Source organism: Microplitis mediator, chromosome 1, assembly GCF_029852145.1.
Source record: "Microplitis mediator isolate UGA2020A chromosome 1, iyMicMedi2.1, whole genome shotgun sequence".
Classification (NCBI taxonomy): Eukaryota; Metazoa; Arthropoda; class Insecta; order Hymenoptera; family Braconidae; genus Microplitis; species Microplitis mediator.
In genome coordinates, this window is record NC_079969.1 from 21,811,568 (window position 1) to 21,839,520 (window position 27,953).

The 27,953-nt window shown below is 37.0% G+C and overlaps 1 protein-coding gene across 13 annotated transcripts in view; it reads left to right on the forward strand.

Annotated features, from left to right (window-relative positions):
* The window catches only part of LOC130674540 (muscle-specific protein 300 kDa), an 80,399-nt gene that overhangs the window by 25,797 nt on the left and 26,649 nt on the right, over positions 1-27,953 (forward strand). For 7 of the 13 annotated variants that reach the window (XM_057479904.1, XM_057479956.1, XM_057479896.1 and 4 more), the window contains 12 exons: positions 63-258; positions 380-454; positions 738-890; positions 963-7,442; positions 7,627-7,722; positions 7,860-11,177; positions 11,421-11,572; positions 13,733-14,543; positions 14,628-14,786; positions 14,873-15,235; positions 15,319-15,429; positions 18,123-27,920. In XM_057479904.1, the coding sequence (XP_057335887.1) occupies positions 63-258; positions 380-454; positions 738-890; positions 963-7,442; positions 7,627-7,722; positions 7,860-11,177; positions 11,421-11,572; positions 13,733-14,543; positions 14,628-14,786; positions 14,873-15,235; positions 15,319-15,429; positions 18,123-27,920 (21,712 nt within the window). Of the gene's footprint in view, positions 1-62; positions 259-379; positions 455-737; positions 891-962; positions 7,443-7,626; positions 7,723-7,859; positions 11,178-11,420; positions 11,573-13,732; positions 14,544-14,627; positions 14,787-14,872; positions 15,236-15,318; positions 15,430-17,592; positions 17,814-18,122; positions 27,921-27,953 lie in introns of those variants that run through there. The other 6 variants (XM_057479933.1, XM_057479941.1, XM_057479980.1 and 3 more) reach the window with 5 other exon arrangements.

Below are 27,953 nucleotides of genomic sequence, written 5' to 3' on the forward strand. Positions count from 1 at the left end.
ATTATTGTAAATAATAGTATCGACTTGATTGAAATTAAATTATTTCCTTGATTTTTAAACAGATTCGAGAGTAAAAAATTCGCAACTGCAGTCAGCGATGTGATTCGGTCTCTTGAAGAAAGAATTCAGCAGTGGAGCGAGTATGAAAATGCTCTGGAACGTCTTCTGGCCTGGCTGTCGGAAGCAGAAACGATCTTGAAGAACTACACGTTGAAAAATACGATAGAGGAGAAGCAAGAGCAGCTTGAAAAATATCAGGTAAATATAAAAAATAAATTATTTACGATAAAAAAATTTTAATAAAACTGTTATTAATTGACGGTCGTGATAATTAGATCGGTTGTTAGTAAAACAAAGATAAATATATAAAATTTCATAGGAACTTCTTAAAATATCGGAATCAAGGAATAGAGATGTGACAGAACTGGTCTCACTGGGTGATCATCTTGAACAAGTAAGAATACGATACCAGCTTTTGGGATCACGCGCTTTATCAAGATCTGGATCGAGAGCGTGATTAAATTTCTCTGAACGTTGCCTACTTGCTTATATTTCAAAATACTTTATTGATAAAATTGTTATTTCTTTTCAGTATAAATTTAATACTACAATATCTTCTGCAGCTTTTATACTTAACGCTGTTATTTAATTAGCATAGCGGAGTGCAATTCATCATTTCTTTTTATGCGACATAAAAAAAATTGCTTTTTATTGTTAATAATTAAATTATTTTACAGTCGCTGATCGTCAATTTACGGAGTCACGAGGCGGAGTTCGATAAAATGAGCGACAATTCATCTGAACTGATTGAAACAAGCGGGGAATCGAGATTTTCTGCCAACATCCAGCAAGTAACTTCACGGTTCCAGTCTATCCAAGCAACTGCCAAGGTAATTAACTCAATCATTAATCAATATTATCTTCCAAAAACATCTGAATGATATAATCGTGACTTTATTTAGGAACTGGTTAAAAAATGCGAGCAAGCAACTCAAGATCACGCCGCATACTTGGAACGTTATAAGCAATGCACAGACTGGTTAGCAGCTTCTCAAGCTCAGTATCAGGCATCAAGAGACACTACTAATGCTACAAAACAAGATTTGATCAGCAACGGAGATAGTTTACGTGAATTGTTGTCTCGCATCACTGCTGGAACTCTTTTAGTTAACAACACAGTCGAAGCAGGAGAACGTTTGTACCCAACAACTGGATCAGAAGGTCGTGAAATAATTCGCCAGCAGCTTTTAGACCTTCAGCAGGCACTCGAGTCTTTAGTCGACGGAGTATCGTCAACGGAACGCGATATCCAAGTGAAAATTTCCCGGTGGCTTGGATTCGATGACTGTAGCGGCAGTTTTGAAAAATGGCTGTCGCAGATGGAGAAACGAATAAAACCGGAATTGGAATTGAAGACAACGTTGGATGAAAAACGAATTCAATTGCAGATTTATAGAGATTCTCTTCATGACATACAAAGTCATCAAGAAGATCTTCTGGCTTTGAAAGACAAGTCAGATAATTTGCCAGACAAAACTGACAAGACTGATAAAATTATAAATGATTTAACTAAACGTTACTCGTCAATCTTAAAACGCGTGCAAGGATTTGTTGAAAAATACGAGGCGATTGTCAGCGATCATCAGCAGTACAGCAAAGCTGTGTTAGAAACTCACGAGTGGTTGGACGCGACTCACAACGCCGTTAGTCTTTGGGGTGATACTGATCTAGAACGTGTATCACTTCATACTAACATCGATCGGCTCAAAAATTTACTTCACACGCTACCGGAAGATCAACCGCGCATCCAGCAGATAAGAGTGTTGGGTGAAAAAGTAATACCTGGAACTCTAGAGTCCGGGCAAGTTAATATTAGATCCCAGATTGATTCATCGCAACAGGAATGGGAAGGTCTGGTGTCGGCGATTAAATCGACGATTGAACTTATTGAGAATAAATTGCAGCAGTGGCATGAATTTGAAGCTTTGAAAGAAAAATGTTTAGATTGGATACGTGATACTGATACTAAATTGCACGCAGTTGATCTAAAATCAACTTTGCCAGAGAAAAAAGAACAGCTCGAACAGTTACGTGTCTTGCAGGGTGAAGTCAGAGCAAAGGAATTAGAAATTGATGCGGTGACTGAACGTGCGCAACAACTACAAAAAAATATGACATCACGTACGTCAAATATACCCGAGCTTGGTATCAAATACCAACAGATTTCGAGCAAAGTCAAGGATTTAAATAACCGGTGGCATCAGTACGTGAGCAATCACCAAGACTTTGATAATAATCTTGCCGCGTGTATCAACTGGCTCGAGGGAATTCGTGAGAAGCTCGCATACTCATCAGACTTAAGTGCTCTGTCCCAGAAGGATTTAGAAAGTAAAATGGAAACGGTACAGGATTTACTTCTGTATAAAGAAGATGGATTTTCTAAAATCCAAGGTATTGTTGAGTTGGCCCAAACTGTCCTGGCAAACACGGCTCCAGCTGGTCACCAAGCCATCAATGAAGCTGTAGTACGTCTACAAGAGCAATGGAGCGCATTGACAACACTAATGCTTGAGACTAAAACAAATCTTGATGATTCCATCAACAAATGGGCTGGATTATTGGAACAAATACAAACGATAAACAAAACTGTTGAGCTAATGAAAAATTCTTTGGTAGAAATATTACCGTTCCAGTCAACGATGACGGAGAAACGTAACCAGCTTGAACGTATCAAAGCTTTGGAAGAAAAAGTCAGGTGTGAAAATATTGAGGTGGATAATTTGAAGTCGAAATTCGCTGAGATGATTGCCAGTGGTCAGCAAGGACTGGCCGCTTCGCAGGCTCAGGATACTTTGAATAAATTTGATCAGCTGTTTGAAAAAATAAAATCGCTGCTTGCTGAGCGTGAGGATCAGTACAAAGATCACAAGCGTTATAAAGAAGCACATGATGATTTGATTGCGTGGTTGAGCAGAGCCAGGGAAAAGATTCCGTCTATGAAGCAGCGAACACTTAGTGACAAGTTGGCAGTTGAGAATGCGGTTGCTCCGCTTGAGAGTTTACTCAATAAAAAAGCTCAAGGTGAATTGCTGGTTGAACATCTGCAGCACACTGGAGAAGTTGTTTGCGCCAGCACTAGTCCACAAGGTGGGGAAATAATTCGCAATGAGATCCGCGCGCTGAGTGAAAGCTTCGAGAGTCTGTTCAAAGAAGTGCAGCATCAGAAGAGTTTGCTGGAGAGTACCGTCAGCCAATGGCGTGATTACAAAGACGAGTATGAGAGATTGAGTGATTGGTTACAGCAGTTTGATATCTTGATAAAAGCTCAGAAGAACGCGTTGCTGCCCAATGTCGTGGAGAAGGAGAAACAAGTTAAAGAGGTCCGTGATATTCTTGACAATCTTGAAAAAGGCCAAGAACAAATTGATAAGTTCAATAAATCAGCATCCGTTTTACTTTCTTCCCACTTGGATACTTATATAAATAATCAACTTCGTCACCTTAACTCGCGCTATCAAGTTCAGGTTAATTTGGCTAAAGATGTTTTGAATAAAGTGGAGACTAATTTGTCGCAGCATCAAGAGTATGAAGCTAACTTGGGCAAAACTAGGGCGTGGATTGATAATGCCAAGCAAATAATACGTCAAGGAACGGAAGCAGCTTCGTCAAGCAGCCGGGAAGAGCTGCAGGAACGATTGGAAAAAATTCAAGAGCTACTGAAAAAACTTGAGGAGGGCCAAAACCTTGTGCACTTGACTGTTAATTGTGGGGAAAAGGTTGCGAGGAACACGCGATCTGATGGACGAGAAGAGATAAATAATCAATTGAAAGAAATTCAAAATGATTGGGAACGATTGGTTAAGAAAATATCAACGACTAAAGTTCATTTGGAGACTAGTTTACTCCAGTGGGCTGATTACAGTTCATCGTACTCGCAATTGCAGCAGTGGATTAACGATCGTGAAGCGAAATTGCAACAAGTGTGCGAACAAAAAGTTTCAAAAGCTAAAAAAGGTCTTGCTGGACTTAATTCATTGGCTATTGGTGAACGTAAAGCTAATTTACGACAGACGAATAGTATTATGCAGGATATTGTTGCCTTTGAACCGATGATTCAGTCAGTTACTACTAAAGCTGAAGATTTGCAGCAAGCAACACCTGCTACGGAGATTTCAATAAAATATGAGACTCTTAGTAAGCAGGCACAAGAATTGTATGCTAAGCAAAAGGAAACTGTTGAACAGCATCAAGCTTTCGTTGACAGCGGCACTGAATTTGTTCAATGGATAAGAGTTGCCAAAGAAAGACTGGGCAAGTGTTCTGAACCTACTGGTGACAAAGAATCGCTGTCGAGTAAAATAACTCAGCTAAAAGTACTGCAGAGTGAATTACCAGAGGGACAGCAGAAGCTGGAGAAGGCTTTAGAACGCGGTAATGCTGCTTGTCAGATAGCTGATGCAGAAGATAAGGAAATAATTGAAGAAGACGTCGCTATGCTGCAAGAAGAATATGATAATTATGTCGATTCGTTGAATAATACCAAGAGTCTACTTGAAGTTGGCATTGTCAAGTGGACAGAGTACGAAGACCAGTACTCTGAAGCAACCGAGTGGCTGAATCAGACTGAACAGCTTGTGCAGACTTTCAATAAACTCCAGGATAGTTTAGAAGAGAAGAAGAATGTTCTTGAACGCTTCCAAGTACACTTACAGACTTTGTTTGATTGGCAAAAGGAGTTGGATCGGCTGAATATGAAAGCCCAGATGCTGCTGGAGACTTGTGCGGACACTAGGATTTCAAATCAAGTTACTCAACTTACTACTAAGTACAATGCGCTGCTGTCGTTGGCTAAAGAAATAATGCGGCGACTGGAGCTGCATTATCAAGAGCACCAGCAACACAATACGCTCTATCAGGAGTGCCAGGACTGGATTGACCGAACACGAGACAAGTTGGGAGAATGCAAAGACGTATCGGCAACTTTGAATGAGGTTAACAATAAATTGAATATGTGCAAAGCGATACGACAGACGTTAGAACAGGGTCAGAATAAACTGAGATACGCTTTGGAACTTAAGGAACGTGTTATTATGAATACTGAGCAGAATGGCGCGGCTAAGATTCAAGAGGATACGGAAAATCTTAAAGCAGAGTTTGATAAGCTTATGGTAGATGTTGAGGATGCGAGACAGAAGCTCTCAACGCGGGCTACTTCGCTTGAAGAATTGGGTAAATTGTATCGGTTGATTACTGATTGGATTGATGAGATTGATGTCAAGATAAGACCTGACGAAACCTACAGGAATGATTTGAGCGAAAAGAGGATGCTGTTGGAGAAATATAGAACTGCACAGCGCGATATTCAGGGGCACAGTGATACAATTGATCGATTGAAGTCGCGGTTACATGAAGACAGCACTATTCCAAGAGAACCTTATGAAACAACGATCGCTAAATACGACGAATTGAGGAGATTAGTTGCAGAGAAGATCAATAACTTGGAGGATCAAGTTAGGGAACACGAGAGATTCCAACAGGCGCAGAATGAAGCTGCGGATTGGGTTAGAAGGACTAAGGTTGAAGTCCAGCAGTACAGTATGACTCAAGGTGAACGCCCGAAGATAGTAGAGCGGGAGAAAAAGATCAGCGAGATCGTTGATTCTATGCCTAAAGGCGAGGCGCTTATTTCAAAAGTAATGGATATCAGTGAGTCAGTTATCTCGTCGACGGGCGCAGAAGGTCAAGACGCAATACGTCAAGAAGTACGACAGCTTCAGCTTGACTGGAAGTCATTACAAACACAATGCCAAGAGTCACAAAAAATTCTTGCTAATTGCATTACCATGTGGTCACAATTTACCACCGCGATGGAGAGCATGAAGAATTGGCTGGATCAGTTCCAGAAGAAAGTTACTGATGAACAGTCAAAAGAAAACAAAACGCCACAGGATTTAGAACGGTGCAAGGCGTTGGTTGATGAGGCAGTTCGCCAGAAACCAGTGCTGGAAGAGTTGAATGATAAATGTGAAACACTTTTGGAATTAAGTGCGTGCAGCTGGGCGAGAGATAAAACCGTACAGTTGCAATCAGCGTACACGACATTGCTAACTGAAGCACAGGGACTGGTTTCGAAGGTAGAGAAAAATTTATCAGACCACACGGAGTTCTTGAAAGCGAGAAAAGAGATGGAAGAATGGCTACAAACTGCCCACGGGTCAATTCAAGACTGCGTGGGCGTCGGAGATGTTACTTGGGCGCGCGATAAATTGGAAACAACTCGTGTTGTTGCAACAAGAATTACCGAAGGTCAACATTTACTTTCAACGTTGAAAAATGCATTTGCCAAGGCAATAAATACTGCGTTACCGGAACAACAGGAGCAATTGAGAACAGACATGGCTAAATTGACATCCAACTGGGAGCAATTGAATATGGATTTAAATACAGTCCAAGCTCAGGTAAAAGCAACATTGACCCGCTGGGAAGATCATGCCGAAGTCTACGAGCGGCTTAAAAAATGGCTGAGTGATACAGAGAAGTCTCTAGAGACTCTGCCAGACACAAAGGGCGAGATTGGCGAGATGAAGACGTTACTTGAGCGCTACAGACATATTCAAGAAGAAGTAAAAGCCAAGAAAACCGATCTGGATCAATTGCTCGAGGAGTCGATCGAGTTGTCCGGGTGGGCGAAGAATAATGCAACTCAAGACCAAGCTAATGACCTTCTCAGCCGTTGGAAATCACTGGGACTGCTGGTAGACGAGCAGAAACGCCTCGTTGAAAATGAAATGGACGAGTACACGATGTACCATACCGCGCTCCAGGAAACAGAGAAGTGGCTGCTTCAAGTTTCATTCCAATTGATGGCCCATAATTCCAGATACATTACCAGCAAAGAACAGACACTCGAGCAAATAAAAGCTCACGACGCTCTGTTAGATGACATCCGTAATTACCAGCACGATCTGGATGATTTAAAAGACAAAGGACAGCATCAAATTGATCGTTACATCTCAGCAAATCCCAACATCAAACCTACCATCGAAACTCAGCTGCAAAATGTCCAAGAGAGTTACAATTCTCTTCTCAATACAGCGATTCAGATTAAGAATCGTTTGGACGAATCGCTAGCTAAGTTTGCCGAGTACGAAAGAACTCTAGAGAGTATAATGAAAAATTTGGATACCTACGAACCGGAAATAGTCCGAGAACTAGAGGCGCCTCTGGACACTCTAGAGTCTGCGGAAAAAAGTCTCGAGAGTGCTCGTATGCTGCACAATAAATTGCAGGCTGAAAAAACGCGACTAGCGGTCGCTGTTGAGGCTTGTGAAGCTGCGGCCGCCTGTGTTTCGCGTCCTGGCAGCCCTCTGGATGCCCCGGCCATCCAAATACCCTCGAGGGAAGTCGAAGTACGCACGAGACTCGAAGATTTGATCGATCAGGTAAGAGGTTTTTTTTTAATTCATATTTTTAATTAACTGTTTTGTTAATTAATTTTCTAATGTGAATGTTTATAAATTATTATATAATTGTTTTTAAATAAATTAATTGCTTAAAAAGCTTATGCATGTGTTAATTAATTAAATATTATTATTATTTTTTGTTCGTTGCTGAATTTTTCTGCAGAAAGATAATCGAGATACTGGCGACAGGCTGAAAGCATTGTTTCGTGTTATTGAAGAAAAAGGCTTCTTAGTCAAACTTAATCATATGTGCGAGAAGGTTTGCATTATTGTTTTTTTTTTTTTTTTTGTTAACTAAATGCTTCAATTAATTATTAATTTTTATTTATTTTTATTAATAAAAATAAAATAGTATTTTGTAGTAATTAATTTATGGTAATTAAATTGTTTAAATAGATGCAAACACATCTGGCGAATGTATCGAAGGCTGTGGGAGAACTAGAGGAGCAAGCGCACCAGAAGAATGATTTGAAAGCATGGATCAATCAGCAACGTGCATTGTGTGCTGAGTGGAAATCGCGACCCGCTAAATTACGCTCAGAGGCGGCCCAAGCTGAGCTTCAGGCGATGAATGAACTCCTGGGAAGTATTGGAGAAAGACGATCACGTGCTCTGGCGGAATTGTCACTACGACCGGAAGACAATATTGAGGAAGGTCTCGATAAGCTGGAGACTGAATTAATGGAAGCTATTGCTGACAAACAAGCGACGCAGGAACTGATACAGAAGTATCGGTCCCAGGTTCAGGATATTCAGAGCTGGTTCGACGGGTTGTCTAAGAAAGTTGACGTTATTGAGAAAGGCAATGGCTTGACGATAGGTCAAAAAATATCGGCAGTCAAGGCAATCATCTCGGACTTTGAGACCCAAGGTCCTGGTAGATTGGATCAAGTTAAAAAATTAGGAGACCAAGTGATGGATTCCGTTAGTAATTTGGATTCACAGCAAATTGAGGAGCAGATTAAATCTGTTGATCGAAGATACGCTGATGTTAACAAGAAGCTGGTGAGGAAGAGTCAGGTGCTGGATATGACTGCTCAGGGCATCGAGGCAACACGCAAAGAGATTGAGGACAATCGTGAGTGGATAAGTTTAAAGAAACAGCAAGCGCGGGCAACGGAATCTCTTGGTTTTGAGTGTAAGCCAGCGGATGATAGAGTCCTAGCTTTGAAAGCGATGCTCAAAGAAGCTGAAAATAAACAAGTGATTGTTGACACGCTGGAAAAACGGGTCGGGAATATGCAGAATGAGCTTGAAGCAAGCGAACAACAGGAGTTGGAATCCAAGGCCCGGGCACTGCGGACTGAACAAGTTGAACTCTGTTCAATTTTGCGTGAAGAAATTTCCGGAGCCACTGCTGCTGCGGACGCTAGACACAAACTTGAAACAGACTTTGAACGCGCGCGTCTGTGGATAAAGGCCAAGCATAATGATCTCAAAAAACTAAGCGGTTATCTTCCTTTGAGATCCACCAAAGTCGAGCAGGATATCGTTCATCACAATGAAATTGACGGCGATATAAATTCCTTCAACGAGAACAATCTTAAAGATGTTTTGAAGCAAGCCAACAGTTTGATGCGTGATTGCAATGAAGAAGACCGCGTGAAGCTTCAAGTTCTACTGGATAATTTGAATGAGGATTATGATGCGTTGAAGAAGGAAGCTGCTGAGAAGCAAGCCTCGTTGGCGGATTTGTTGCAAGGTCGCAAAGCCTTTGAAAATGAAATAGATAGGTGCCAAAGGTGGATCAAAGAAGCTGAGACAGCTACTTCGTCGGATGTAAGAACGTCAAGTGTTGATGTGCTTAGAGAGCAGCTTGCTAAGTACGATAGATTGAAGCAAGAAGCTAAAGCCTTTGGTGAAGACGTCGAGAAGATAATGCAGCAGGGAAAATCAATTTTGCCGACGGTGAGCGACGCAGATAAACTTGAACTGAGTGATCAATTGAAGAGTATGAAAGACGCACACAATAGAGTTGCTGGTGTTATAAATGAACGCGCTGCTGCGTTACACAAAAGTATCGCCGAGGCGGAAGAAGCTGCCGCGCGTGTCGCCGAAGCCGTTCAATTCATGTCTGACATACAGAAGGAACTTAATAATTTGAATAAACCCATTGGATCGCGGGTTGAAGATGTGGAAGGAATGCTAATGGCTTACGAAAAAATTCTTGGTGATTTAAAAGCTAACAAAGCTAAATTGTCGGACTTGCAATCAGCAAACATTGGAGACTTGCATGGAGTAATTGGTCAGCAGGATGATTTAATTAGGGCGCTAGAAGCACAAATAGCAAGACTCAGACAATTGCTTTTACTTCGTCAGCAATTTATTGCATTGATTACGGAAATTATGTCATTTATCGCTAAGTATAATGAAATAGTTAGAGATATTGAGAAGCAGGATCAAACTACTGAGGAAAAAATAAAACGTTATGATGACGTTATCTCAAAAATTCAGGAATGCGAGGCTACATTGGCGAGTGCTACTGATAAAGGACAGCAGATTGCTGCTGATGGATCTGCGGCTGATAGAAATAATGTTACGGAACAACTACAGTCGCTCAAACAACAGCTACAGGGTTTGAGACGTGCAGTTGAGATGCAGCGAGAGCAGCATGAGCTAGCGGCTGCTGAGCACAAGCGATTAGCTGAAGAGCTTGCGGAGATTCTCGACTGGCTGGAGAACAAAGAAAAGGAAATAAAGTCTCGTCCGTTGCTAGATCGCGCGGTTGAAAGCGTCGAAAGTGAAATACAAAAGCATAAATTACTTTGCGGTTCTGTTAATGAATATTTGGACAGAATGAGACAGCTAAAGGAGTCAGTTAAACACGAAGAGGGCATGCCGGGTTCACTTAAAGAAATGCTTAGCGAAGCAGTGTCTCTCCTGTCATCATTACCACGAGAAATGGAAGATCGTGAGACTTATCTCGATATCAACTTGCAAATGCGTTTAAATTACGGACAACTGGCAGATAAATTTCATAATTGGGTACGTGAAGCCGAGATACGTCTACAGAGTGACAAAGACGGACTTGACTTTGAGAACATCGTTAGTGATTTAGAAGAACACAAAATATACTTTAGTTCCGAAGCTTCTATTCGTGAGCTAGTGTCCCAACAAATTCAACAAGCAGCTGACAAAGTTTGGCCGTCTTTGAACAGCGCCGAGCAAGAAGAGCTGAGTCTCGAGCAACAGCAACATCTCCAGTTACTAAAAAACACTTTGAATACTGCTAAATCCCATCGCGCTAGATTAGAACAAGGCGCAGACACGTGGCGTGATTACACGCAGACTTTAGAAAGAGTTAAAGCGGTAATTGGACGATCCCGATTCACCGACGAACCCGTTACCACCCTCGCGGGCTTGCAGTTCAATATCCAGAAGCTAACTCACGCGCTAAATGATATCCAGAACCAGCAGTTTGAATTAGATCTTCTAAACGAACGTGGACAGGAAATTTTGACGCTCGCTGATGCAAATAACAAGCAAACTATCAAAGCCCATCTCGAAGAAACAAGTGCTCAGTGGAAAGAACTCGTCAGTGGACTAGAGGGTCGTCGCGAAGCCTTGGAGGCGCTTTCTAAACACTGGGAAGATCTCGAGGCACGACTAAATCACACGGAAACAAAACTAAATGCCATAGAGGAAAGAAGTAAACTCGTCGACTGCATCGTCAGGTCTAAGCATCACATCAAGGATACCATAAAGTCACTTGACGTAAGTATTATTAATTTTTCGTTTGTTATTAGTTCAGTTAATTGGCCCAATTAATGAATAACTTGATCCAAAATGTAAATTAGCAAGTTGATGGTAGTAAACCCCAAGCTTGTACGAGCAGGTACCGATGGCAGATGTTACCTATCGTTTATTTCCTCACTACCTATACCCAGTCGAAGTTTATCACGCGTGCGATACGGTTCTTAAATAACAAAAAAAATAAATATTATTATTTTTTATCAGGAGTTAGTAGTGGAAGCTGAGAAATTGATTCCAGTGACCGAGGAAATAAAAGATCTCGCTGGACCGGTAATTGAATATCTATCAGCATTTACCGAAGCATCAGCACGTGGTCTTGAAGAACGTCTAGATAAACTTCACAGTACTGCGGAAACGTGAGTTTTTAATAAAATTTAAAACTGCCTTGGGTCGGAATTATCGAAATTTACAATCACAAGTACAATTAAAATTATTATGTTCTAATGCATTTAAAGTTTTTCAGTGTAGGTATAAATTTACATTGAACATTGTTCTATAAAACGATAAGATTACGTGTTACTATATAGTTTCTGACTAGTTTTCAATAAGATAAAGAGATTACACGGTCGTTAAAATTACCCACGAGCAGAGCATGCGCATGGTTTTTTTTGTTTTCTTGAGCTTATGCTTGTTTTATTTTTAAAATTTATTTATATATATGTATATTATTATTGTTAAGCAAATAATTTAAAAATCGCTAATTATAAAGTATGACAACATTTACTCCAAGTGTCAATCAAGCCGAGTGCTTGTAAAAACAATAAACAATTTTTTATTTGAAAATTTAAAAAATAAGTTTTAATGAAGATTAAAACAAGTATTTGCGTTATGTGACGTGATGAATATTAAAACATAAATGATAATAATAAATTTATGAATAGAGTCATGACCAAATCAATACATGACGTAATTTATGAATAAACAGCCTTTTTGCAAATAAAAAAGGCTCGTGACCGTGGCATTCATTCGTAAACTTTCATTCAAGTTTTTAAATCTTCAGTTATTACTGAGCCATTATAACTGACGTATCGTAGCGTTAATTACTGCTACGCTATGATTATTATTTAAAGTTTAAATTTAATGAGTTAAGTTACAGCTTAAAATGAGCTGGCAGTGGAAAAAAAATGATTTTTATAAAATAAATTGTTATATTATTTGTTGTAAGTTCAGTGTCTTGATAAATGTCTTGACACTGCAATTGTTATTTTAAATTTAAAGAAGTTGATTGACTATAAATCTTTGGCACGATTCCGCGACCTTAGAGAACAAGATGAGAGCTTACGAGCAGCAAGTTTGAATTAGCTTTGCTGTAGATTCTTTAGCAGCCCCTGAATTATTATTAGTACGATGGTGCATTTTCGTACCGGCGTCGCGGCGTTTTGTGTCTTGCTATTTGTATTACAAATTCTATTTCGTATACACACATGCTAAGTACACGTATAAATAGGTGGTCGTTTAATGTTTGTGGGCATGCGTCGTTAGAGTATAGAGCTCGGGTAAAAAACTATAACTGTTCACTTATAAAACACCTCAAAACGTATTCGACCGTAATCGCTGTTGCTTTGACTTATAAAACGTGCCGCGCCGTTGCCTAATTATTAACGTATGTTTATTTAATAAATAAATATAACGTTGGTATTTAAATAATAAAGTAAATTTCGATAATAAAATTTAACATTTTAAATACAAGTGAATACTCGAGCATTTTATCTATTCAAGCTGATAAAATAGGTACTGACGAAGGAAATTTTTTTTAATTGATAACTAATTATCGGTAATTAATTATAGTGTTGATAATAAATTTTATTTAAAAGTATGACATAATTCGGCTGCTTATTGTGGTTCTTTAAAAAAATATTTTTGTTAGTAGACGAGGTGCGTTCGGTCAGACATTAAAATAATTTCCCGCGTTTTTAGTGCGCAAGACGTTATTTATTTTGCTTATTATTTATTGTCGTGTATGGTTTAAAATTACGCGGGATAATAATCCCATGGAGATCGTAAAACTTGGGAGTTCATGAGTAATTATAGATTCATAAAATCCGGCTGGTAAACATGAGGACGTGTGCCAGATCGCTCGGTTACTGTATTCGAGTCCTCGTTCTCCATTCGATTTTTATTTAACTATTTATTTATTTATTTATTTACTAGACAGTTAAATATTTTTTTTTTAAATAGATGACTCATATATATATTTTTTATCATAGTTGCGACGTTTATTCGGTTTTATAAATTTAATACACGTGTATTTTATATAAAAAATATGAGAAAGTTTCTGTAAATAGATTCTGTTGATGATGTCACTAGACTCCACATGGATTTCTTTTCATTTTTTTTTTTTCTGTCTTAAATTATCTATATGAAGTAACATGTGATGTAAAAATAGAACGTTAGAAAAAAATAGTTAAAGAATTTAACGTCGGATTTTTAAAATATATTTGAGTAAATATAATTTAGTCAGGATTTAAGTATTTATAAATAAAGTATTGTAGAAAAAAAAATCTATAAAATTGCAGGCTTGTCAGCTCACTTGACATAAAATCTAAAAAAGCACGTCAAGATCTCGACTTATTGAAAGCAGACGAGCAAGAAATAAAACGTCTGCAAGATAAATTAGAACGTGTACACGAAGAAGTTAAAATTTTCTACGTCTTTGGGGTTGACCAAGAGGCAATCGAAGATTCATTAATAAAGCAACGGGAATCGTTACTGGAATTAATTGACGAAATAAAAAAATTTTCTGGCAACACTAAGGCGCGGTACCAAACGAGCCAGCAATTGGTACCAAGTGACCTCGCACAGAAATTAGCGTCTTTGGAACTCAGTGCCGAGGGTGCCGTACAAGCAATGGAGGAGAAACAACGAGAGCAGAAACGCGCGAGGACGATCCGCACTGACTACTTGGCCGACGTTGACGAGCTCCAGGCCTGGATACGTCAGGCTGAGCTTAAAGTCCAAGACAGATCTGTAGAGCCACTTAAATTACGTGAATTTTTACGACAAATTCAAACGGAGCTTACTCCGATGACAGACAAATGCGAGCGAATGACGAAAAACGGACGCACGATTATCGAAAATACCCGCGACGAGAACGAAAAAGAAATGATTGGTAAGACGATTGCCAATCTGACCGAACAATTGGGACAGGTTAAGTCCTGGCTCGAGGAAAAAAAGCAACAGGTGGGCGACTCTCTGGACGCTTGGCAACGGTTCCTTGTACTTTACGAGTCTGTCAGAGCGTGGACCGAGGAAAAGAGGGTCTTTTTAAAGGAGCCTCTTAAACTCAGTACTCTGGTACAGACTCGTCAGAGGTTACATGATTACTCGGTACGTTTTAAAATATTTAAATAATAATTTAAAACCGTATGAGAGTTGTAAGAAAAAATACTTGAGATGTTTAATTATTTGCAGACGGCTGTTAAAAGTTGTAAGCAAGTTAACAAGAATTTGAGTGATATGGGCAAAGAACTAGAAGTTATTGGGCAATTTACTAGCGTAGGTGATTTACCGGAAAAACTTGCTCAGGCCGAAGAGGCCAAGGTTGAAGTTGAAGGTCAATTATTAGAAAGGGTGGGTTTTATTCAAATTAATTAATTGGTTGGATTTTAGTAGAGGGAATTAGAAATTTATTTATCATTTGTAAAAAAAAATTTCAGAACGCATTACTACAAGAAGCGAGCGAAGAATGGGAACAGTGTGAGAAAAAATTCAAAGACGTTAAAACGTGGTTAGAAAAAGCAAAACAAAGTTTAGAATCAGCGCAAAACAAAAAGAAACCACTGAGAGACCAGCATGCGATTAGAGAAAAAATGCTCAGTGATATCGCGATACAGAAAACTAAAATATCATTTTCGGTTGAAAAACTTCAGGTACACTTTAAGACCGGAATTGGCGGCGACAATAAAATCGCCGAAACTGCCGACGATATGATAAATGAACTAAACCTACTCAATGATACGGTAAAAGAACAAACTGCGTCTTTGGAATCTTGTCTCACGCAAATAGATCAGTACCAACAGGTTGGCTTACACTTAATTATTATTCGCGAATTTACAGAAAATACATAAAAAAAAATTGTCAACTTGTTTTTTAATTATTGTAGGAAATACAACAAATAAGACACCAAATAATTCAAGTTGAACAGCAATTACGTTCGGCTTTAAGTCCGACTTATTTACCAAATGACCGTGAAAGAGCTATGCAAGAGCAACAGGTAGGTTTATATTTACATAAATATATACATATATACCACCACATATTTTATTATTAATTATAAATAAAATAAACACCGCACCGATAAATGCTAGTGCAGCGTTGCATTGATACCAATCCAAAACCACCACCGAGATGTAATTATTTTTTTTTTTTTTATGTACAATAAGGCACGTACTGACCAATTTTTAATAAAAAAGATTGTAAAAAGTAATCACGTAGATAGAAGTGACTACCAAACTAACGTGAATGCATAATGTCGACCCGTTTTATTAATTTTGGAAACATTTTGGTGTCCATGGGGTAGAGTGACTGAGATTTTGAGATTATTCATCAAAGTGTTTCCATGCTGATCATGTCATTACTAATTTTATTTTAATAATCCATCCATTCGTCAATTTATTTATTTATTACTAATCCATATTGAGTATTTTTATCACAGTACGCTTTGTCACAAGCTAATCACGCACGCATGTAGACAAATCAGTTATCAGTAATTGTGTTACATTCACAAACCAATCACACCGCCAGACATTATTTTAATAACATGCTTCCACTAATTTAATTTTTTTTATAGGGGAGAGAGGGAGGGGCAAAATTTTTGGGGACTCAAATACGTTAAACATTTTTTTTTTTTTTAATGGTATTCAAAGTGAATAGAAAAAAATTTCAGCTGCTGTTAAAAAAAATTTTTATTTTTTTTCGGGCAAAATGGGTTTCCTTAAAAAAGGTGAAAAAAAATTTCTGGAAATTAAATAGATTTGATTAAATTAAATTTTCTTATGAGTAAAGAAAAATTTACATAATTATTGCACTGTAAAAAATGAGCGGAGTAAACGTGAAGTAAATCCGGAGTAAATGTGGAGCGGATGATTATTTATTTATGAAGTGCAATTCATTCCGAAGGGGATGTTAATTTAATATTAAAACTCCGAATCGGAGTGAATGCAGATTCAAATAAAATCCAGATCATCCAACTGGAAAATCAAACTCCTTATTTACTTCGTATGCAGAGTGATTTTTTTTTTTAAACTTCGGAACTCCGAGTGAATTCGAATTTAAATAAAATCCGTAATCACTGAATTCACTCCTAATTTTTTACAGTGTCGATGTAAAAGAAAAAAAAAATTTTAATAGTTTTTATTATAAAACAAAAGTCATTAAAATTTTTCGACTGAAACTTTCGATTACAAAAGTAATTTTGGGATGTTTAAAAAACATTTTAAAAAACAAACTTTTTTTACAGAATTTTGGCGTACCCCGTTTTGCCCCTCCCTCCTCTATATTAATTACATAATTACTAATTAATTTATTATTATTATTATCATTATTTTTTTCCCATAAACGTTTAATAAACTAACTGATAATATTTCTAAACATTTAATAAAAAAATACACACACATGGTAATCGGTGGTTCATCGCTTACGAGGTATTGGTTGGTATCTTTATAAAATTTTTTTCAAATTTTATTTAAATAAATCTATTTATAAGGTCTGTTTGTTTATTTATGTTATCTCACAGAGATTACTTGATTTTGCTTGTTTGTGTTAATGTTTTACTTTTATTTTTACTTACATAATTTTTACAACTAAAATAATTGTCGAATAAACAGCGGAAATAATTCGTCCTTTGAATTTACATTACTGTTTATTTTTATTTTATTTAATTACTTAATTATTAATTACAATGAGCCGTCAATTTTTTAAGTTATAAATAAAAATGTGTTTTTACGAGCTCACTATCATCGTCCTCGTCTTCCGGTAGGAAAACTGGATTTAATTTAATAATATATAATATATAAATGTATATAACAATACAAGCGTGGCATAATCAAGTTACCTCTGCGTATAACACTTGTGACAGAACGTCAAATTTATTTAAATAAATTCTACTGTCATAATTATATTCAACATTTTTAAATATTATTTTATTATATTTTTTTTTATCATAAACGAAATCACTCATACGTCATGTCATTTATTATGAATATTTTTTGTTTATTATTTTTTTTTTTTCGCTTCCTTGATTCCTTTCCAATTTTAAATCATTTTTCCTCATTATCTTTCTCTCTTTCTCTACCAACTTCTCTTCGTATAAATCCATCTCTCTCTCAATTTCTCAATCTCTCTACTCAACATAATAAAAAATAAAAAAATCGCGTAGATCCATCGTGAAAAAATAAAATCACTTCAGAGTAAAATCCAAGCGCGCAGTGAGCGCTCAAAGTTGCTGATACAACGTGGAACACCAGACATAGAACCTTTAGATCCCTGATAGTTTAAATACTTAAATAATCTTGAGGATTTAAAATACTAATGATTATTCTTCACGCTGATATTCCTTCGGCGTGTGAATGATTCTTTTTTTTTTTTTTTAAATACAAATGAAACGCGCGATTAGAAAATTAAAAGTTTTTTATCATCGCGATAAATTGTATGAAATATAATTATTAATTATTAATAAATAAATTTTCCAATGAATTTTTTCTTATATTGTATTGTATGAGACCATTGGTCAGCGAATTAATAAAGTGCCTTTGATGAATTATTATTATTAAAAAAATAATTACTTTCATGTCATCATAAAAAAACCCCTCAATAGTTTTAGTTTAACAATAAAATAAAATAAAAAGAACCGTAATAAAATAAAATTGACGTAATAATGTTCTTTGGCTGTTGCGCTATCGCGTACAGGCCTTGCAGACACAAATGGAGACGTGGCGTCAACGATCGAGGCTGTTGGTGGACGAGATTCACAAAGTCGATCCTTACTACTCATTTCCTGGTGAACTGACTCCACGAGTAACGGGACTTGCTTCTTATGCAGACATTGCAGCTGGTCGATCTACTCCTAATTCGAGAGACACTAGTCCTTATCGCGCACAACAGGAATCTAGTTCAAGTCAGACTGCGCCGCAGCATCAGATTCATCGGCCACAAGTTATTCGCCCTCAGAGTACACAAGTTTCTCAAATACCTCAACCACAAATACCTCAGACACCTCAAGTACCTCAAATAAATGAACCAGAGAAAGAAAAAATCGAGAGAGAAGGTAAAAAAGCATCAAAACGACGAGGACGATCACCAACACGCAGCAACAGGAAAAAAATTGTTGATGTTCCGGAGATTAAAGTTACCGGTAAAGAAACTGCTGTTCAAGAACACGTTTCTTTTGAAACTAAGGAACATATTTCAACTAATCTTGCAGCGCATGATCCTCGCAGACGATCACCAAGTCCTATTTGGATACCTGGGTCTACTTCTTACGCTGATATTCTGCGCAAAGCTCAAGGTCCTGGTTCTTATACCACTGAGTCACCGGAACATGATTACGGTATGATTATGTTGACGAAAGAACGTCGAGAAAGTATCGGATCAAATGATAAATCTGTTTCGGAAGAAATTCACCAGATAGAAAAATCAGCGATTGGAGATGTTGCGACTCCTGGTGACAAGTATCAAGTTATTAATCAAGACAGTCAAAATTTGAGTAAAGAAAGGTGGTCAGAAAATACATTGAACCAGAGCTCAATGATGGAGAATAAATTTGAAATGCCGGTAAGTCAACCGGAAGTATATGAATACAATGCACCGATGACGGATGTTGTTGACATTGGAACTGGAGTCAATTTCTTTAATACAGGACTTGATTATCCCGTTGGTTCTTATGTTTATCCGGCAGCAAATCATCAACAGCAGTTGCAAGCTATCTATGACACTCATATGAGATACACTGCGCAATTTATCGCTCAACAAGATTACCTAACAACTGAGAGTCAGGATGCCTATTTACAGATATGCGGTATTCAGAATCAACAGTGCCCGCAAAGTGAAATGATTTATGATAATTCGGTAATTCTTGGTGATGCAATGCCGCGTCAAGTTTGTCAAAGCCAAGTGCAAGATCATGTGAGTGTTGTTGATAGTTCTGTTAGTTTGCCAGAAAATAATAAGACAATTGAAGTTAATGAGAGTGTGGAAGTTAAAGAGGGAGATAGCGAACCGAAGGAGAAGATGGGTGACGAAGATGTTGGAGAGGTGGAACAAGTTCAAACAGAAGTTAGAGCATCATCTATTTCTTATGCTAAAATTTTGTCTCAAGGTTTGCCTGCACGTACAACTCCGTCACCGCCGACAAATAAATTAATTGAGGAATCTAGTCAGCAAAGTTTACAGACTGCTCATGAAATTATTAAGCCAGATGCCAGAATCGTTAAAAAAGATATTGATAGTGAGCCAGATGTCGATAGCGGTAAGAAAAATAAGGATGGTAGAAATTGGGGAACGATTAAGAAAAAAGATTCAAGGAGAAAAGGTCAGGAAGATAAAGTTAAGGTCGAAGGGGTTAAAGAAAATTCTAGGGATAAAAAACAGAAAAAACAATTTGAAGTTATGGGAAAAAGTGAAAAAATAGGGAAAAATATTCAGGAAAAAATTAGTGAGACGAGTAAAATTGTTGAGAGTATCGATAGTGAGAAAGTTGATGATAAAGTGCAGAAAATTGGTGATAAAATGCAGAAGGATGATAATTTAAATGATAATATTGAAAAAGATAAAAAACGTAAACATAAAAAAAAGAAATCAGATAAATCTCGTGAGGATGAAATTGATAAGGCTCTTAAAGAGATTGCTGATATGGAAAAACAAAAAGTCAAAGATAAGGTGAAAGAAAAAGAACAGAAACCTAAAGAAAGTGAAAATAAAATTGAAGAAATTCAAAAGGTTGATAAAGTTAAGAAGATAAAAGGTAAAAGTGACAAAGATATTGTGGAAGAACAAGCGAAAGAAGTGAGCAAAGTTGTGGATGAAGTTAAATTTGAAGAGTCAAAGAAATCTAAAAGTAAGAAAAATAAAGAAGGTAAATCTGATGAGAAAGTTGCTGGTGAAGAAATAAGGAAAGATAGTAAAGAAAAATTAGACATTAAGACTTTGGGAGAAGAAGTCAAGGTAGAGACGATAAAATTAGAAGAAGTGAAGAATTATATCAAAGTTGATAAAGTTTTGGAGGAAAAAAATGTTAAGAGTAACAAAGAAAAGAAACAGAAGAAGAAGAAAGATGATAAACTGGTTAAAGTTAAGGAGGAAGCGATAGTTGAATCATGGGAAGAAATAAAAGATGAAGATATGAAAGATTTGTCTGGTAAAGAAGCTGATAAAGTAGAAAATAAAGGCTTAGAAGAAAAAGTGGTTCAGCCGACAGTTGAAGCGAAGCAAAAGAAGAAGAAAGGTGACAAAGCGCAACCGAAAATCGATAAGCCAGATTTGAAAGATAAGTCAATGGCTGAAGAAATTAAGCAACAAGAAATAAAAGTTGGTGATAAAATGGATACTAAAATTCCTGATGAAAAATCGCAGGAAGCGCCGAGTAAGCAAAAGAAGAAGAAAGGTGATAAGTCACAGGCAAAAGTTGATAAATCAGATTCTAAAAAATTGATTGTAGAAACGAAGCAAGAAGAGTTGAAGGATGATAAAGAAAAAATAATAATTGAAAAATTAGATTCAAAGGACTCTAAAGACAAAATAAAGCAGGAAGAAAATATGCAAAATGGTAGTAACAAAACAGAAATTGCTAAAGAAGAAGTTACGGCTTTAGAAGAAAAAGTGGTTCAATCGGCGATCGAAACGAAGCAGAATAAGAAAAAGGGTAATAAGTCACATCCTAGAATTGAAAAATATTCTAAGGACTCTGATATAAAATCATTGCCTGTAGAAACAAAACAGGGCAAAGTAAAAGATGATAAAGAAGACATTAAGATTGAAGAACAAAAATCAACAGAATCTACGAGCAAACCAATGCCTGTTGAAATAAAATCAGAAGAAAAAGTTAAGGATCAAAAAGCACAAGTTGATAAACAAAAGTCAGTTGAATCTAAAGACAAACAGATTCCAATAGACAAAAAAGTAAAAGATGAAAAGGTAGAAGTAAAAGTTGAAAAACAAAAGTCAGTGGACAAATCACTGCCTGTAGAAACTAAACAAGACAAAGTAAAAAATGAAAAACAAAAGTCAGTAGGATCAGCAACTAAATCAATGTCTGTAGAAATTAAACAAGACAAAGTTAAAGATGATAAATTACAAATCACAGTTGAAAAACAGTCAGTAGAATCAACAGACAAACCAATTCCAGTAGACAAAAAGCTAGAGGATGAAAAAGGACAAGTAAAAGTTGAAAAACAAAAATCAGTAGAAGCTGCAGGCAAACCAACGCCTGAAACAAAAGAAAAAGTAAAGGGTACTAAGGCACCATCTAAAATTGAAAAGTCAGATTCTAAGGATTCTGATATAAAATCATTGCCTGTAGAAACTACACAGGAAAAAGCAAAAGATGGTAAAGTTGAAATTAAAATTGATAAACAAAAGTCAATGGAATCTATAGATAAACCAATGTCTATGGAAATAAAACAAGAAGAAAAAGTAAAAGATGATAAAGCACATAGTAAAGTTGAAAAATTGGAAACAAAGTCTTCTGATGAAAAATTAGTTCCCGTAACACCTGAATCGAAACAAAAAAAGAAAAAAGGTGATAAACAGAGTAAAGCTGATAAAGTAGAACCAAAAAGTCCTGAGGAGAAATCAGTGATAGTATCGCCTGCGAAAACAAAAGAGGAAGACAAGAAAGATAATGAACTACAAACTAAAACTGATAAAATCGATCCAAAAGGACTTGAAAAGAAAATATTGACTGTAGAAACCAAACAAGAAAAGACACAGGATACTAAGCCAGAGAATAAGGCTGATAAAGTGGAACCAAAAGGTTCTGAAGATAAATCAGTGAAATCACTACCTGTAGAAGCAAAGCCAGAAATTAAAGACAGTAAACCACAAATACAAGTCGCTAAATTAGAGACAAAAGTATCTGAAGAAAAAACAGAGCCATTAATTCAAGAATCAAAGCCAAAGGACGTTAGTCAACAAAGTAAAGTCGACACAATTGAAAAACCAGAAACAAAAGTTTCCGATGAAAAAACTCAAGTGACTGAATCATCTAAAAAGTCAAAACAAAAAAAGAAGACAAAGAATAATCTTGAAACAGCAGATGCTACAACAAAATCTTCAGCTTCTGAAAAAGTAATGCAATCACCAGTTAAAGAAAACATTCCCGAACCAGTTGTTAAACCAGAATCAAAAGTTTCTGAGGAAACTAAACCAACTGAAAAATTGCAGCAATCAGAAACCAAAAAAGATATCAAACAAAAACAAATTAATAAACCAGAACCAAGTGTTTCTGTTTCGAAATCTGAGCCATCACCTAAAGAAAGTAAAGAAAATGTTCCTGTTATTCAGACATCAGAGTCACCGAAAGATTTTAAGGGAAAACAAACTGAAAAACCAGAGTCAAATGTTTCTGTTTCGAAATCCGAACCATCGCCTAAAGAAATTAAAGAAAACGTTTCTATTAAACAGACATCAGAGTCACCTAAAGATATTAAAGAAAAACATACTGAAAAACCAGAGCCAAGTGTTTCTGTTTCGAAATCTGAGCCATTGCCTGAAGAAATTAAAGAAAAGATTCCTGTTAAACAGCCACCAGAGTCACCTAAAGATATTAAGGGAAAACCTGAGCCAAGTGTTTCTGTTTCGAAATCTGAGCCATTGCCTAAAGAAAATATTCCTGTTAAACAGACATCAGAGTCACCTAAAGCTATTAAGGGAAAACAAACTGAAAAACCAGAGTCAAATGTTTCTGTTTCAAAATCTGAGCCATCGCCTAAAGAAAGTAAAGACAATATTCCTGTTAAACAGACATCAAAGTCACCTAAAGAAATTAAAGAAAACGCTTCTATTAAACAGACATCAGAATCACCTCAAGATATTAAAGGAAAACAAACTGAAAAACCAGAACCAAGTGTTTCTGTTTCAAAATCTGAACCATCGCCTAAAGAAACTAAAGAAAATGTTTCTATTCAACAGACATCAGAGTCATCTAAAAATATCATAGTAAAACCTGAGCCAAGTGTTTCTGTTTTGAAACCTGAGCCATCCAAAGAAATAAAAGAAAACATTCCTGCAAAACAAACCCCAGCGTCACCTAAAAATATAAAAGAAGATTCTTCTGTTAAAAAAGTATCGGAATCATCACCAAAAGTCACAAGACCAAAAGAGACAAAATTAAAAAATAAATCAAAAAATCAACCTCAAGAGCAAGTGATAGTCGAGAAAATAGCTCCAACATACGTCGTCGAGTCTAAAGAAATAAAAAAATCTTCGACTGACGTCATATCAAGTGACCGTAAGACAAACGTTGACCCATTAAAAGAAACTAGGGTACGCGGAGGCGAAACAAAACACTCTAATGGCCATGCGGGATCTAAGACCCAGGAAGTGAAACGCGACACTCGGGTTAAATCTGAAGAGCAAACTGTGTCAAAAACAGAGAGTACCATTTCTCAGATAGATAAATCTCAAAGTCAAAGTTTGTCTGAAGATGTGGGGAAGGCTTTGATCATCGAAAAAACTATTACGACTGTCACGACCACTCGCACAGGAACTGAAGTTCTTCCACCGACGGTTAAATCTGAAAAATCTGTTGAAATATTGGAAAATGTTCCTCTACCGATCAGTACCGGATCCAAAACACAAGAAATTATTTCTCTGTGTCCGGATATTGTGGAAGCCAATTTCACAACAACTTACGCGGTAACAAATAATCCGGTATCTGTTCCCAAAGTTGAAGTGAGCCAACCAATAGCTCAATCAGATGAGAAAGAAGATGCAAATGTTGACAATAAAGAAAAATCAATTGGTAGTATTCTTTTGAATACTGTAAGCTTGAATGCTGGCGATGATGACGCTCCGTTATTTGGAAGTGTACAAAATAGAAAAAGTATTCGCTCAAAGGCAGACAGTACGTCATCTTATGAGTCCAGTCATCAGCATGATGTAATTAAACCTACTTCTGAAGAAATACAAAAAGTTGAACGTGAAATGAAAGAACAAAAGGTTGTACGTGATGAAAAATTAAAAACTGGTGATGATGACCAATTAAAATGCATCGCAGATGATTTCAAGCATCCTTATTGGGCCGATTATGATTCTTATCGTGACGCCGAAAAGAATTTATATCAGAATTTCAAAGTCGTACGTGTTATGGAACCTCAGACGCTGAGCTCATCGATGCCGAAATCGAGTAGTTTAGAGAGAATTGCACAGGAAGCATTTATGGATCCTGCAAGGACAGACGCAGCAAAACAATCAAAACAAGCGAAAAATGTTAAAGGAATTAAAGTTGAAAGTAAATCACAAGTCACGGAATTAAGTCATTTGGAAACTCAATCAGCGGAAAGTGAAGCCGTGAAAGTTAAAGAAGAGAAATCTCAGGTTAAGAAAGAAAATGAAGGAAAAGCTGAAGAAATTAAAGATTCAAATAAAACTTTAGAAGCGACTAATGTTATTACTGATGTGAAAAAGGAAACTGTAAAAGAAGAACCAAAGATTCATTTGGTCGCTGATGATTCATGGATGGATATTTTAGATGAGCCAATGGTGATTGATGATGATTTTGATGATGAAATACCTGATAGCAAAATTGTTAAAAAATCTTCTGATAAAATACAAGAATCGGTGAAAATTAGTAGCCAAGTAACTGAAGTAATAGAAAAATCTGTTGAGTTTTCTGAAAGTAAAGAAACTCAACCATCAACACCAACATTTACTGAATCGTCTCGTAAAAAGTCAAAGAAACAGAAGAAAAAAGACAATGCGCCGAAGCAGAAAGAAAGTGAAACTGAAAAAATATCTGGTAAAAAAGACGAAATTGTGGAAAGAGAAAATCTGCATTCGTTGGAAAATTCTTTTGCTAAAGTTGCCGCAAAGTCTTCAACTCCGTCATCTGAAACTGCTGAAGAAATCAACAAGCCTGAAGGTATAGTCAAACCTGAAGCAATCAAACAAAAATTGATCGGAAAATCAGTTGGTGAGACTAAAGAAACTTCTCAGGCGAATAAAAAATCGAAAGATAAAGTCAAAGAATCAGATGATAAAAATAATTCGAACGCTAAGAAAAATATTAGTGCGATTGAAAAATCTGCTGATGTTACTGAGTCCGACTCTTGGGCTGCAATCGCTGCTAAGAATGTTGAGGTCCCCGAGACTGTAAAACCTGCTGCAGTAAAGAGTCCGGAAAAAATAGAACAGCCGAAATCTCAAGTACAAATAGTCGTTGAGGAAGTAATTGCTCCGGAACCCATTGAAAATTTGGTCCAAGTTGATGATCAAGGATTCATGGAGTATGTAAACCGAAAGGAATTACGTTCGAGACGATCTAGGTCTAGGTCCAGGTCGAGAAGTCAGAGACGTGATGATAATGCTCAGGTAGTAGAAGGATCATCTGATGTTGGTAGAAAACTCGCTGAAGGAACTCAAGAACGAACTTCTTTGATTGATACTGCGATGAGTGGTGAAAAATCAACTGAAATTGGTAAAGAAGAAAGTAAAAGTAAAGCCGAAGTTGTTCAAAGCGAGCAGACTTCTAAAGGAAAATCGAAACAGAAGAAAAAGCAAAAGGAAAAAGAATTGAAGGCAGAGATTGTTAAAGTTCAGGTTGATGGAGATAAAAAGACCGATGAGAAATCTGAGGTACAGAAAGTTGAAGATAAAAAACCTGAGCCACAAGACAAAAAAGGAGATAAACAATCTAAGAAATCTAAAGATCAAGCGAAAAAAATGAAAGAAAAGCCTGAGGTTAAAAAATCAGAAGAGAAAAAAGTTGAAGTAAAAACTCAAGTTTCCGAAACTAAAAAACTTGAAGAGCTCGAAAAATGTAAAGATGAAGAACACGCTGGTGAATCTGAAGAAAAAGTTAAAGTAGATGTGACTGAAGCTGAGAAACCTGAAAAGTTAGAGCCTAAGGATCAACTGAAAAAACCAGAGGAAAAAGCACCGAAAGAACAGCCAAAGAAAGCTGAAGTTAAAAAACCTGAAGCACAAACTAAAAAATCTGGAAAGAAAGAAGCTAAAAAAGCTGAAGAGAAAAAAATAGAGGAATCAATAAAATCTGAAGAACAAAAACCTAAGGCGAAAGTTAACAAATCAGCAGACAAGAAACCTGAGCAACTAAAAAAATCCGAAGAACAAGTTCAAAAATCTGAAGATAAACCTGAAGCTCAATCTAAGAAATCTGAAGTTAAAAAACCAGAATCACCCGAAAAATCTGAAGAAAAACCTAAAGTCGATGTTAAGAAACCCGAAGATAAAAAAGAAGCAGTTGCTGAAACTGTAACTCCTCAAGAGAAAATCGAAGACAACAAAAAAGTAGCTGAGGTTGCAGTATCTACGATTACGAAAGAAAAATCAAAAGATAAAAAGAAGAACAAAAAGACAGAAAAAACTCCAGCAGAAGTTCCGAAAAAATCAGATGAAAAAGTTAAAGAACCTGAAATTAATAAGAAAATAGAAGAGCTTCTACCTCAACCACCTAAATCAGAGGTCAAAAAACCTGACCTGCCAGATCTAGCCCAAGATCAATCATTGGCATCAGAAGACAGCAAAGATTCCGGGTTTTTCGTAATAACCAGCGAATCTCAAGTTCTAACCGAATCTTGCCACGAAAGTTCTCTTCCTCGAGACATGGTTGTAGTTCCACCAATGGAATCAGCTAATTTACCAATAACAGCGGAAGCTGAAACTCGTCCACTATCTCGTTCACCATTACCCAAAACAAAAGCAACTTCAAACCTCCTTTCGAAAAATTCATCATCCACTTCTTCTATAGAACACTCGTCCATAGAAATATGTGAAACTCCCTCATCAAAAGTACAGTTTTACATCGAAGAAGACGATGACATAGTAGTAATCAGCCACGCAACAGACGAAGAGACTTGTCCGTCAGCACAGCCTCAATCTGAGCCCCATCATGCAGCTCCATCTCCAGCAGAAACATATAAATTTATCAGCTACGACAGTTTCTGGCTTGACAAACGAGCTTACCACGACGCAGAGCGCGATTTCTTCGCAGAAAGGTCTTCAAAGCTCAAACAAAAGGTCTCGACAATTAAAAATTATTATGACCCTCGCGATGACAATGATAAAAATGATAATGATAAAAACGGTAAAGGGCCTAAAGGTCCATCCTTTGATGCACACAGCGGTTCATCAACACCCAAAACAGAACGTCTTATCGCGGATTTGCCCGGGGGAATATGTAGCTGGAATGATTACAGCACATACTTGTCTCTCGGACAAGATAAATCGCGAGTGGATCCGCGAGATCATGTACCTCAGACTCAAACGAGTGAGAAGTTACCGGTTACCCCAAATTACAATCCCTCAGTCTATTCAAAACTCATTTCTTTACCTTCTCTTGCTTCTTCTTCTTCTTCTTCAACTTCTATTCATTCAATCTCTGACCTATCATCCTCGCAAGTCTCTCCTCCATCCATACAGCATTTAGGTACAGATAAAAGGGGTTCAAATAATCAGCTAAGCAGTACTAATGATCAGGATTTACCTGAAACGTCTATTGCTGTCAATAATGATCCAGTTAACGGGTACAAGGTGCGCGACACACTTACAGCGAGTGTTGCTTAG